Source organism: Bipolaris zeicola (assembly GCF_000523435.1).
Source record: "Bipolaris zeicola 26-R-13 unplaced genomic scaffold scaffold_8, whole genome shotgun sequence".
NCBI classification, from domain to species: Eukaryota; Fungi; Ascomycota; class Dothideomycetes; order Pleosporales; family Pleosporaceae; genus Bipolaris; species Bipolaris zeicola.
Window position 1 is genome coordinate 163,062 of NW_006912057.1, and position 12,413 is coordinate 175,474.

At 50.1% G+C, this 12,413-nt stretch overlaps 6 protein-coding genes across 6 annotated transcripts; 4 read left to right on the top strand and 2 right to left on the bottom strand.

Annotated features, from left to right (window-relative positions):
* Positions 1–220: 220 nt before the first annotated feature.
* Positions 221–1,724, top strand: COCCADRAFT_1119 (uncharacterized protein; the record flags this gene model as incomplete). The annotated part of the gene is made up of 2 exons (XM_007709369.1): positions 221–535; positions 831–1,724. The coding sequence occupies 2 exons, from the start codon at positions 221–223 to the stop codon at positions 1,722–1,724; spliced, it is 1,209 nt and encodes a 402-aa protein (XP_007707559.1).
* Positions 1,725–2,732: 1,008 nt separating this feature from the next.
* COCCADRAFT_22435 (uncharacterized protein) lies at positions 2,733–5,206 on the bottom strand (the record flags this gene model as incomplete). The annotated part of the gene is made up of 2 exons (XM_007709387.1): positions 2,733–4,112; positions 4,172–5,206. 2 exons carry the CDS (start codon positions 5,204–5,206, stop codon positions 2,733–2,735), a joined length of 2,415 nt encoding a protein of 804 aa, XP_007707577.1.
* A 667-nt stretch (positions 5,207–5,873) lies between these two features.
* Positions 5,874–6,791, top strand: COCCADRAFT_1121 (uncharacterized protein; the record flags this gene model as incomplete). Its single annotated transcript, XM_007709370.1, has 1 exon — positions 5,874–6,791. One exon carries the CDS (start codon positions 5,874–5,876, stop codon positions 6,789–6,791), a length of 918 nt encoding a protein of 305 aa, XP_007707560.1.
* A 789-nt stretch (positions 6,792–7,580) lies between these two features.
* COCCADRAFT_1122 (uncharacterized protein) lies at positions 7,581–7,913 on the bottom strand (the record flags this gene model as incomplete). Its single annotated transcript, XM_007709371.1, has 3 exons — positions 7,581–7,629; positions 7,745–7,845; positions 7,908–7,913. The coding sequence occupies 3 exons, from the start codon at positions 7,911–7,913 to the stop codon at positions 7,581–7,583; spliced, it is 156 nt and encodes a 51-aa protein (XP_007707561.1).
* Positions 7,914–9,662: 1,749 nt separating this feature from the next.
* On the top strand, positions 9,663–11,466 carry COCCADRAFT_83804 (uncharacterized protein; the record flags this gene model as incomplete). Its single annotated transcript, XM_007709450.1, has 2 exons — positions 9,663–11,319; positions 11,381–11,466. The coding sequence occupies 2 exons, from the start codon at positions 9,663–9,665 to the stop codon at positions 11,464–11,466; spliced, it is 1,743 nt and encodes a 580-aa protein (XP_007707640.1).
* A 727-nt stretch (positions 11,467–12,193) lies between these two features.
* On the top strand, positions 12,194–12,379 carry COCCADRAFT_83795 (uncharacterized protein; the record flags this gene model as incomplete). The annotated part of the gene is made up of 1 exon (XM_007709451.1): positions 12,194–12,379. One exon carries the CDS (start codon positions 12,194–12,196, stop codon positions 12,377–12,379), a length of 186 nt encoding a protein of 61 aa, XP_007707641.1.
* Positions 12,380–12,413: the final 34 nt, after the last annotated feature.

The following is a 12,413-nucleotide window of genomic DNA, read 5'->3' on the forward strand; positions in this document are numbered from 1 at the left end:
TATACTCCGATAAGTATGTATGTCGCTATCAAACACCTCAGTGTGGAGATGCTTCCGAAAAGGTAGGCACGTACATACGTACATGCAGTATTATGTAGTCCGTTCAACAGCTTCCTGCATGTGGCCACTAGCGCAGCTTGGCATGGCTCCCACAGTAGCTACGAAGCCTCGTGCTGAAGCTCTTTGAAGCGACCACGAACCCGCGAATGCTTCCGCATCCATGATCCCCCTATCTACGGCGAGGGCCATATCACCTTGCCACATCCCTGCAGCTCTCCCACGCACCTCAATTGGACTAGGAAATATTTTCCGGCCCGCACATGGTCGGCCCTCTTTGTACCTGGCTGCCTCACGTGCTTCTGGAACCTGGACTCGCAATGACGTAAAAACATACCAGCACCGCAGAGTGGTGAGAGGCCCAGCCTACGGGCAATGCGGTCAGGGGCATATTGGACTGTTCAGCACATCGACAACGCGGAGACTGGGTATCGAGGACAAGGCAAAGGAACCGTCGGCTTCTCGAAATAATGCAGAGGTAGGTTTGTGCGCGTCCTGACATCATCACCCTGACGGTTGTCACGATACTCCAAGGGCTGAGAATCACATGATTCTGTCAACATGGACTTTTTGGCTTGCAATATCTTCTTCAATTCGAAGCAGCAGTTTCTTTGGTTATTTTCTATATCACTGTTTGTTGCTTAAACTTCACTCACATCCTATTTATTTTATTTTTGTATTCTGTCCAAGTCAATCAATATTCCATCTCAGCCTACATTCAACTGCACACAGTACTTCAAGTCCATGGAGGGATAATACTAACCAAAAAGTAGCAACATGTTCCACCTACTTCGGCATCCGCCAAACTCGCCACCACCATCAAATCTACGCTCAAACTCGACAAGCCTCGCCATGAACAAATCTACAATCTACCCAACATGCTTACTTTCTCCCGCCTCATAGCAACTCCTGCAGTCGGTTACCTCATCATTCACGACCAGCATCTCTATGCCTTCTCTCTCTTCATCTACGCCGCCTTTTCTGACCTTCTTGACGGCTGGATCGCCCGCCGCTGGAACCTACAGACTGTAGTCGGTAGCGTAGTCGACCCCATGGCCGATAAATTCCTCATGACAACACTGGTAACATGTCTCGCCGTAAACGGAAGTCTACCCATGCCACTAGCTTGCATCATCCTCGGAAGAGACGTCAGCCTCGCCATATCTGCCCTCTACTACCGCTACGCCAGCCTCCCAGCGCCCAAAACCATGGCACGCTACTGGGACTTCAGCCTCCCGAGCGCGGAGGTCCACCCTACCACCGTCTCCAAGTTCAACACGTTCCTCCAGCTAAGCTTGCTCGGCACTTTGCTTTGCACAAACTTGCTGCACGACCCCTCCGCTACCACCTCCGCGGCGGGTGGCTTGCTCATGTCGATCCAGGACGTTTTGGGCGGCGAACAAGGCGTCAAGACGCTTGTCCAAGGCATATCTGCCATTGTCGCTTCAACCACCCTCTATAGTGGATTAGAATACACGTGGTCTAAAAAGGCTGTTGTTATTCTCGGTGGTGACGAGGCGCTGAAGAGGAAACAGGGCTTCCGCGGTAGAATGATTATGGCAGCTGGCTTTGGCTCGTTCATCTCCCTTGCTGCGTATTTTTGGGTCAATCGCAAGGCTGAAGAGGAAATCAAGGAAAAAGCGAAGAAGAAGTTGGTAAGTTACTAGAAATGGAATGGAATGGTAAAAGCAATGCTCAGAATGGGGAGGGATCTCGATGAACTTTTTTTCTTTTTTTTGGCTCTCCCCGGGGAGTGGTTAAACGGAAAGTTGAGAACGTTAAAAGTGTTGTGTAGTTGTATATTTAGAATCGCACAGAGTCGATTCTTCCAAGTAGTCATACAAAACAATTCTAAACTAAATAAAATCCATCATTACAAAAGAAAAAAAGAAATCATATACACCTGATTAATCATCCCTCTCTTTTTATCTCTGAAAAGTCCAATCCCCCTTTTTTGTTTCCTTCTCGAAAATTCACTTTTACACAAATACCATATCTCTGTTTCTCCTTGTTTTTTTTTTCATCAAGCCCCCCAAACAAGAAAATAACGGTCGCTCACACCCACACACACCCTCTTCCCTCCCCCTAGCAACTAACTCAGCCACACACACACCTTCTTTTCTTTCCTTTCCCTTCCCATCCACATAACCCCCCAACTAAACCACATGGCCTACCCACACCACCCCCCTCTCACCGAAAACGCATACACCGCCCTACGCCCCCCCCACACACATACAAATCCCTCTTCTTCCTCGCTAATTATTTTCCTCTTTCCAAGATTGCTTTCTTATGGTTTACTTGTGCAGGTAGCGTAACTTTGTTTTATTCCGAGAAGGGGAAAGTTGGCGGGAGGGTTTGTGTAACGGGGTAAGCGAGGAGAGAGAGAGAGAGGGGGGGGGCTTGGAATGGTAAAGTTTGGATTGCCATGGTTTGTGTACTTTTTTCTCTCTCTTTAGTGTCGAATTGGAAGGGAAGGTAAAAAGAGGGGGGGGTTGGAGAGATATTTGGATCTTGGATTTGGGATGGAAATGAATTCACGACAAGGATGTTGTAGCGGGTATTGCAAAAATGTTTATTTCTGCTATGGGGGAGATGTACAGAATACATGGGATACAAATATATGAATATCTATACACGTACAAAATCACCTTTTTTTTGTTACACAACACCACATTTCAAGCCTTCTTCCTCGCCTCCCACGTCCCCACAGCCTTCTCAAAAAGCTCTTTACATGGGACCTGCGAACCCAGCCTCGCACACAACAAAAACGCACCACTAAGCTTTCTATGCAGACTATACGTCTCCTCGGGTGGAGGCGCCAATCTCTCCTTCACCATGACGGGAATCAAACCACGCACCCGATCCGTAATGGTTTGATCTCTAAAGTCATAGACCGCAGGACCGGATGTACTAAATGGCTCAGCGAGGGTAAGTACGCTCTGGATGTGCGCATCGAGCATGGCGGGACTCTCGTCTCCGGTTAGGTAACCCAATTGGAGTGAGAAATCGCGGATTGCATCTCTATCACCCTTGGAGGCAGCGATAAGGACTTGAATGTAAGGTTCGACAAATTCATCTGGATAATCTCTGCTTGCACCAAAGTCTAGAAGTTCGATTTTGTTTGCTTTGGGGTTATACAGGAAGTTTGTCCAATTGGGGTCTGTTTGCATGAATTTAAATTCTACGATTTCGCGGAGGCAGAGACGCAGGATCTGGGTGCCGATCCAGTCGCGCTGGTCTTGGGTGAGGGTTTTGAGTTTGGTGACGCCTACGCCTTGCATGAACTCGGCAGTGAGGACTGTAGGACCGCTGGCTTCAGTGAAGACTTTGGGAACGGTAAAGACGTCTGTGTCGTCTTGGAGAAATTCACGGAAGCGGGTTTGGCATTCTGCTTCGCGTGTGTAGTCACATTCCCAGCCTAGCTCTGTGCGTGCGTTTGCAATGGTCTTGTCAAGATAGAGTCCTTTGGGTAGGAGACGGGATGCTGTTAGGAGAATGGAGAGGTTGCTAAGGTCCGAGTCGATAGAGTTGGCAACGCCAGGGTATTGCACCTTGACAGCCACCGTCTGCCCCGTAGACTTGAGTACTGCTTTATGCACTTGGCCAATCGAAGCTGCCGCTATAGGAACGTCTTCAAATGACTCAAAAAGGTCCCGCCAGTTATCGCCAAGGTTGCTGCTCAAGACCTTGTTTCTTTGCGAGGCTGGCATATAGTCGGCACTATCTTGAACTCTCTGCAGTACATCGTGAATCGCAGGTGGAAGCATCTTGATGTCCTGGAAGCTGATCATCTGACCAAGCTTAAGGGCAGCACCTCGCATGCGTGACAATTTCGCTACCAGAATCTCCAGGTTTCGTTCACTTAACATGAGGGAGCCGGTGGTCGATGCAGCACTACCAGTTGCACGTCGAAGACCTTCGCCCACAGCTCCGAGAGCCATGCTAGTGCCCAAACCGGCATATTGCCATATGCGGCCAAACCGTGATGACGGGACTCTTGATTCTCGTAGCGTGTATGCTGTCTTTTCTGAAGTTGCTGCTATCTCGCTGGTTGACTACGGTACGACTGTCAGTAAATCAGCATACTTCAGGCCAATTAGTAGGTTTGACATACCTCGGATGCAGCTGCATTTGCCTGAGCATCTTGAGCAAGTTGAGACGCAAGCTGTTCCATCTCTTTGGAGATGGTCTCTGACTGCGGTGCCTGAGACAGTTTCGGTTGTGACGCTGGTGAAGTTGGCCTCTGTGCTGATGTCAAAGGCCGATCATCAAGCGGATGTCTACCCATGGGTCGATCATCAAGTGGATGTCTGCCGTTGCTCTTCCGCTCTGCATACTCTTTCCGCGAAAAAGGGTCGCTTCCAAGCATCCTCGCGACGCGCTTGGAATGAAACACATCCGTATTTATGCCTTCTGGTATATCGTCCTCGACTTGTCCAGGCGTGGCGGTCTTTTGAAATTTGTCGGTTGGTATAGAATCACCCCTCGGTTTTCCAGGCAATGGTATAGTAGTATCTGTAGACTCCACCGGCTTCAGATCCTTATCCCTTTTCTTGGCCTGCTCACTCTGGTCTTGTGCTAAAGGATCCTTTGATGTCTCAGGCACCGGTCTTTCCGAGAAAACATCCTTTCCCTTATCCTCCTGCTCCAGGGTCAATCCATTGCTTGGGATGGTGCCATCGGGCAGCGGTGACCTGGGTGCTTCCCGTTGCTCCACTTCCAATTCCTCTGTAGGCGGTGGTGTGTTGACTGTGTTCTGTGTGGAGCGATCGTAGTGATGGTCCTGCTCCACACCCTCTTTAACGCTTCCTGCTGGCGCCTGGTGCTTGTTGACTGTCTCCCTTCTCGGAATGTCCTCAGAATGCGATGGCTGCGACTTCCATGTCTGCTGTGTCCATTGTCCGCCTGTCGCTCGATCGGCCGCGGCTTTTGCGTACGACGGTGCTTCTTCGCTGAAGCGTTGAGAGAGGGCGATGGCAGCGGCTGCCGTGAGAGTAACGCGGTCGGTCTGATTCTTGACTGCTTTGGCTAGCGACGATGTCTTTGTGTAGGCATCCCACTGGTTCGATCGAAGTGCAATGTGCTGCTGGGCGACGCCTCTCGAGGCATTGAAGAGTTTGGCGGCGTCGACGAGCCGTCTTCCTGCCATTTCGATCCGATGCAGATGGGCTACCGGCTTGCAATCTGCATGGCTTTGATGCACTCGGGCAGCCTGTGAATGGCAATGGTAATGGCAATGGTAGTGTTTGTGGATAGGTTCGTAGTAGACGGCACTTTAGCTATGCGCGTCATAGCTGCCACAAGCGATGTTTCCCCGGGGCGCAAATTGCGCGATTGGCTGGCTTTGGCCTGAGTTAGCGACGAGCGTGCCTTGTCGATCAACCCTAGTGGGGCGAGACAAGCTGGCCCCCTTCGTGTTCACCAAGGGCCTCTCCCACAACCCACAAGCAGAACTGCACTCCTCGCTGAGCTTATTTGGAAGGAACAGAGCATGCGCTTATCAGTATCATCTGTCTAGGTCATCTGACACTCTAGACTGCCAAGCAAGCGAGCGTATTACTCATGTACATGCCATCGGTATCTGGACAATTGCTACCCGCTGCCTTTGTGTACACGGATTGGTTCTTCAACAATTGACCAAGGCCTTCCTAGGCCGACCAATACATCGCTTTAGACGGCTAGTGAATCAAACACCCTCTGCTTAGGGTGTGTCTAAGACGCTCTCGCCACCTGCTGTCATATCCCGCCCCTTCACCTCTCAGCAACACGTTACCAAACCTCGCTCGAAGCAGAACAACACCAACGGAACCGGAAATATGAAAGTTGCGTGTCTTCAGTTCGCCCCGGAGGTAGGCAAATTGCAAGACAATATCCAGCGCGCCGACAGCATATTAAAAGCCACCCAAATACCTGCCGACTTGGCCTGGCTTATCCTCCCGGAACTTGCCTTCTCCGGCTACAACTTCCATTCGCTCGAGGAGATTAAGCCCTTCCTGGAGCCCACAACCGCAGGCATATCCACCCAATGGGCCCAACAGACCGCAAAGCACTACAACTGCCATGTTACGGTCGGATACCCGGAAATCACAGTACCCTCTAGAAACCCGGCGGATGTGCAGACGCAATACAACTCGATAGTAACCGTGTCGCCATCTGGAGAGGTAATAAACAACTACCGCAAGTCCTTCCTCTACTACACAGACGAAACATGGGCGTCCGAGGGCCCAGGCTCAAAATCCCATAACCTCTCCAATCCTGCATCCCCAGACTCGCCTTTCTTCGCCGGTGAGCTGGGAGAGCTGGGAAATGTCACACTGGGCATATGTATGGATATCAATCCTTACAAGTTCATTGCTCCGTGGACAGACTACGAATTCGCTTCAAAGGCATTGTCTTTCCAGTCGCCCATCATCTGCGTCTCAATGGCTTGGCTGTGTCATCTCTCACCGACTGAACTCGCAACGGACCCATCACAACCGGATGTAGCGACTGTGGCATATTGGGTTGAAAGATTCCAGCCCCTTGTTGAGGATAAAGCCGGCAGGCCAGTGTGCGTCATTCTGGCCAATCGATGTGGAATGGAGAAGGGGCTTTGCTATGCGGGAAGCAGTACCGTCTTGCGTATCGATAAGGGCGTAGTCAGCCTCTACAATACGGCGGGAAAGAGCGAGGAGACCTGTTTGGTCGTGGATCTGGCGGATCGTCCCAAGTTTCAGGTGAGAAGTGGGCGGTAATGGGTATAGAAAGCAGCTGGTGTCTGGTTCTCGTGGCGTGGCTTCATGTGGCGGTACTTGGCTTCAGCCAAGTCCAGCCAAGCCAGATGCGCTCTTGAGTAAACTGTATATACAGGTGTCCATGAGGTAGTTTAGCTTGTGGATTAGCAACCCAGATGTAGAAGGTCAACTTGTTTCGGGATGTTGTAGAAGTAATGGTTGGGGGTCGGAAAGCCTGCAAAGTTTTATGTTCACAAGTGCGTCACAAGTGTCGTTGGTCTACATGACTAATGCAGTACATAATGCTAATCATTTGAACTTTGCAGTATCGTCGCCATCCGAATGGCCACATCATGCTTGTTGGGATCCGAGTGGGTTGCTTTCTCGGTTCACGCGTTCTGGAGTACAATGCCACGAGAGCGGCTCTGGATATTAATCCCACGACATGATAACTGCGAGCGGCTTGCATCACACAATCAAAACACCATTCGTTGTTCATTGCGACCCAGCAAGTGGTTTCATTCATCACTGCCTAGTCTAACCATCATGAATCGATTCCTTTCATGCCCATTTACAGACCCAAAGCGCCGTGAATCAGAGGTAGGGAGGTATCCGGTAACGTGAAAAGAGTACCGCCCACTGCATCCCTCGTGTTGCAGATGTACTTCGCTTAGAAGACTGGTCGCTCGGTTCCCGCCATGTGCGAAATTCCCAATATGATCGCTCGTTTCGTACAGTCCTTGTCGTCGTCGAAAGAGGTGGCTGGGAATCGGAAATCGAGTGAGGGATGGCTTGAAGGAGGCGATCCGCTTAGATACCGAGACGGGTCTTGCGCCAGTGTCGTCGCTTGGCGTTGTACCTTGGGGGTGCAATGTCAGTCCGAGTTCTCACGGTCATGACCAGTCTGTCTTGTGGCATTGCATGCAGTTCTGAGAGACACAAGAGTCCCCGAGAATGCTGCGAGTAAGTCATACCTGATGGTGTTGCCGGTCCTCAGGCGAATCCACTGAGGGATGGGGCGGTTCTGCTTCTGCGCTTTGGCAAGCTTCTGCTTGGTGCGGAATGACTTTTGGCTCTGCAAAAATCGTCAATAGGCGTTCCTACATGGCGGCATGACCGTAGGAGATGATATCATACCGGCATCTTGACTGCTTGTTGTGAGTAGTCGGATGTCGAAGAAGTTGTCGTTGTCGTGGAAAAGCGAATTTCAGGCTGTTAGCCGAGCTCCATGGTGCGCTGCCAAGCAGTCAGAAGTGCTAGACCGCATTGGGAGCTTTGGTGGTGCTAGTGCGGATGCCCCAAGCCCCCACCTCAACCTTCTTACACTCCTACACGGCATTGCGTTGTGCACTGCACATGTCCTCGGTTTAGAAATGTAGCGTCACGACGTCGTGATGCCTCATGGCGTGTCTGTGCGTAGAACCATCCCTTTCGCTCACGATCGCTATGTTTCTTCACAAGCAGTCGAGCGGATTGTCTAACTACGGAACAGGACGAATGAAATGACTTGTATACCATCAACAATCTTCCCCTTTTCTTGTATAATCGGAGTGTGCATAATCTGAGAATCGTAGCCATAGCAAGGTTCACCTCTCTGTTCGACAACTCACATTCAATATCACGAAAACCTCTACTGGTTCACAGCATGCGAATAAGATTCATCTCCCAAAAAAAGAAGACCATCTCGACCGATTCCATCATATACCGTCAACAACGAAAAATTCTCACCTCGATGCCATATCCTATCCTGAGATCGGCCAGCTCATTAAATAGTCTCATTGCCAAGCTTTTTAGAAGACTCGCTTAACAAGAAGCATACTTTTGTGACAGCTTATAACATATAACTTTATGTATCTATCATCGCATGTAAACAACATGTCTTAACGAGTCAGGCTTTCAAATGGACTGAGCAGTCCGGCTGGGCATCCGTTGAGCCATCGGCCAATAATTTGCCACAATCGTTTGAGGCGACATGGACATGGAATTGGTAATTGGTGGGTCTGGAACGGCTGTTCTGTATTATGAGGGATCGGTGGGGGAGTATGGGACAGAGGTGAGCGGACTCAGGACACGGAGAAGAGAATCGGGGAATAAGAACAGGGAAAGGTAGGTATGGCGCACATTGCCTGTCATCTCAAGACCCTGTTTCATATAGCGCCTGCACTATGCCTGGCCAAGGTGGTTGGGGGGGGAGCGTGAAACCTCGAAGGTGCGGACTTCAGGGTATGCAGCTGTACATTAGTCCGGTCAGAGTGGACCTGGCGTATAGCGACCGAGCAGAGCTGTGTCCACCAACCTATAACGCCAAGAAGCATAGGTGAGATTTTTTGTTCGCGAGCAGCCAGACGGGCTTGCGTGAAACACATGCGACGAATCTTTTGTCGGAAACCAATGGCGATCTCGGCTGGTACACCCCAGATTCAGCAGCGCGAGCTCTGGCCACAGCTAAAGTGGGCGCATCTGCAGGAGTTAGCGGAGCGAGGCCATGGCGATCCCGCCCTGGATGAAAGACCCTCTTGTTTCGGCGAACCTCCTCGTCGCATTCTGCCGCGTCCACGGCCGTATTGCGGTTCCCGGTGCCCTCTGCACCTCAGGCCTGAACGATTCCGCTGCAACATCACTCCGCCTGCATATCGCTCTGCATCTGCGCTGTGGTGGACTAATCCGCGCATTTTCCTACATATTACTGCCATCCAGCGTCTCCGCTGATCCCAATCATCCTCGCAGTTGCCCTGCGCCAGTGCGATAACCACCTCCACCTCACCCCCACGCCTGTCTTGCTTCTGCCGCGTTGACGCGCACAAATCTCATCTCAAGACATTGGGCATTTCTTCCATCCAAACTGAACCCAAATCGTCGCGTCTGCGCACTTTCTTCATCCCCATTGCCGCCATGACTGACTATCCTTCCACACCACCGCCCCCGTCGCCCTCTACGGCGACAATCCCTCGCACGTCAAGTGTGCCCCGTCTTACCAACTCGAAGCTCTTCTCTCCTCAGAATGAGGCCTCTGCCATTACTACACGCGGTCACCACCTGCCCTCGCTACTACACAGCTCGCGCCGGCCGTCAACCATACGCAGCAACGAGCGTCGCGGCAGCGACACAGAGGACGAGGATATGGAAGCATACAGACATGGACTTATGATGGCGTATGACCGCGATTCGGACCGGAGGAGTAGCATCGGTGCACACATTCTCAACACACCCCAGATGCGAAGCCAACGACTAATTGGAAACTCCAATCCCCGGTACAAGTGGGAAAAATACTACAAGCATGAAGAAGACCTCAAGGGCATGAAGAAGCCAATCCGCGAATACTACGAGCGCAACAACCAGCTTATCCAAAACTACATGTACATTGACCGTCTTCTCGACTCCTCGCTACCGCACAACCTCATTCAGGAGTACACAAACCTAGAATCGGGCGCGGTCAAGATCCCTACCACAATTACAGAGGAATCCTCATCTACAGGGACGCCAGCCCTGGATGGCCACAACTCTGGTACAACCACTCCTGGGCTCTCCAGTGGGGGTAGAACTGGCTCATCGGGCAGTCTCAATGGCAATGGCAACGGCGCGCTGAAGCCCATGGTCAAGCGTACACCAAAGAACCTGTACAAAGTCCCCGAGATCGACGAGAACACGCCGCTGCTGGCAAATGAAAATGCTATTCACGACGAGGACGACCTTGAAGCAGCCAAGTCGAAGCTCATGGACTGGGTACCAGAAGAAGATGAAGACACCGAAAGTCCCATTGTCAAACTGGCCCTCTACGTCAATCTTAGCGCAAACACGGCTTTGCTGATTTTGAAGATTGTCGTCACAATCATGACATCTTCGCTTTCCGTCGTCGCCAGTTTAGTCGACGCCGCGCTTGACTTTCTCTCTACCGCCATCGTGTGGTTCACTTCCTGGATGATTGCACGTCAAGATCGCTACGCATACCCTGTTGGCCGCAGGCGACTCGAGCCCATTGGTGTTTTGATCTTCTCCGTTATCATGATGACTTCCTTCTTTCAGGTCGGTATTGAGGGTATCTCACGGCTTACCGGCAAGGACCACACGATTGTCGAACTGGGTGTTCCTGCTGTTGCTATCATGGCCTCTACCGTCGTAATCAAGGGTCTCTGCTGGCTCTGGTGCCGCTTGATCCGCAACTCCAGTGTACAAGCCTTGGCCCAAGACGCCATGACCGACGTCGTCTTCAACACCTTTTCCATCTTCTTCCCGCTTGTTGGTTACTTTGCCAAGATCTGGTGGCTCGATGCTCTCGGCGGTATCTTGCTCTCTGCCTATGTCATTATCAACTGGGGTGCCACATCCGCAGAGCACGTTCGTAACTTGACCGGTGCGAGCGCGACTGCCGACGAGAGGAACATCCTGCTCTACATGACTATGCGCTTTGCTAAGAGCATCAAGCGAATCCAGGGTCTCCAGGCATACCATGCCGGTGACAAGCTGAACGTCGAGGTTGACATTGTCGTTGATGAGAATCTCAGTCTGAGGGATAGCCACGATCTGGGTGAGAGTCTGCAGTACGTTCTTGGTAAGCTTATCCCCCTATCCTGTACCACGATATGTGAATAAGTTTTTAACAAAGTCTACAGAAAGCGTACCCTACGTCGACCGTGCATTCGTCCACATCGACTACACAGACTACAACTTCCCAACACACATGTCGCAGCAGGAGTGAAAGAACCCACAAAATACCCCACAAATAACCAAATCTGGTCATCCATTTCCCGCAGTTTCCAGCAACCTGCAAGACCATCTCCCGCCGTTTCCTCCCCACATCCTTTCATTAAAAAAAACGGATGTTGGCTCCATACCCATGGCATGTAGAGAAAGAGTAGAACGCTGCGTTCCTCACCATCATCCTTTGTATCAAAAAGAACTCCATGTTATTTTTCCCATTGAGAGAATGCTTTTTTTTCTACTTCACTTGTACGATTAGGATTAGGACACAGACGGATTTTGTTGTACCAAGGGCAGATAAAAAGTTAGACATTGGCCATATACAACTACTAGGCAAACATGTTTGGCTATAGAGAAAGAAAGAGAGGAGGATAAAAAAATTCAAATAAAGAGTTTTTCAATGTGTGTGTGTGTGTGTGTGTGTGAAAGAGACTTTCTATTGCTATATCAAACTATATGACCATCGTATTTCTTCGCTCAAACCCCGAAACCCAAAAAAAATCTTTCCCACATCAAAACCACCACCCCTTTCGTATAATCTTTCGCACGCTCAGAAAAAAACATAACTTAAAAAAAACAAAAGTACAGTTAATATATTGTTTTGTGTGTGATGTAAATAAAAGAATAAATAAATATTGTTCATCTACAAAGTTTCGACATATGAAAAGGAAAGAAGAAACGGGGACGAATGAGAAAACAGAACGAGAACGAAGATGAATATATCCATGGTAGTAAGTGTAGATAAAGAACAGACAGATACACACACGGAAGTAAAAAAACGTCGAACATCGCTTTCTCCAACTAGAACCAAAACAAAACAAAACAACAAGTTGTCATCCTCCCGCTTTGAAGAAAGAAGAAGAGGAAGAAGAAGAGGAAGAAGAAGAAGGAAAAAAAAGGGCGAGACATGAACACACACGCATCCCTCATATCAATTCATTCATC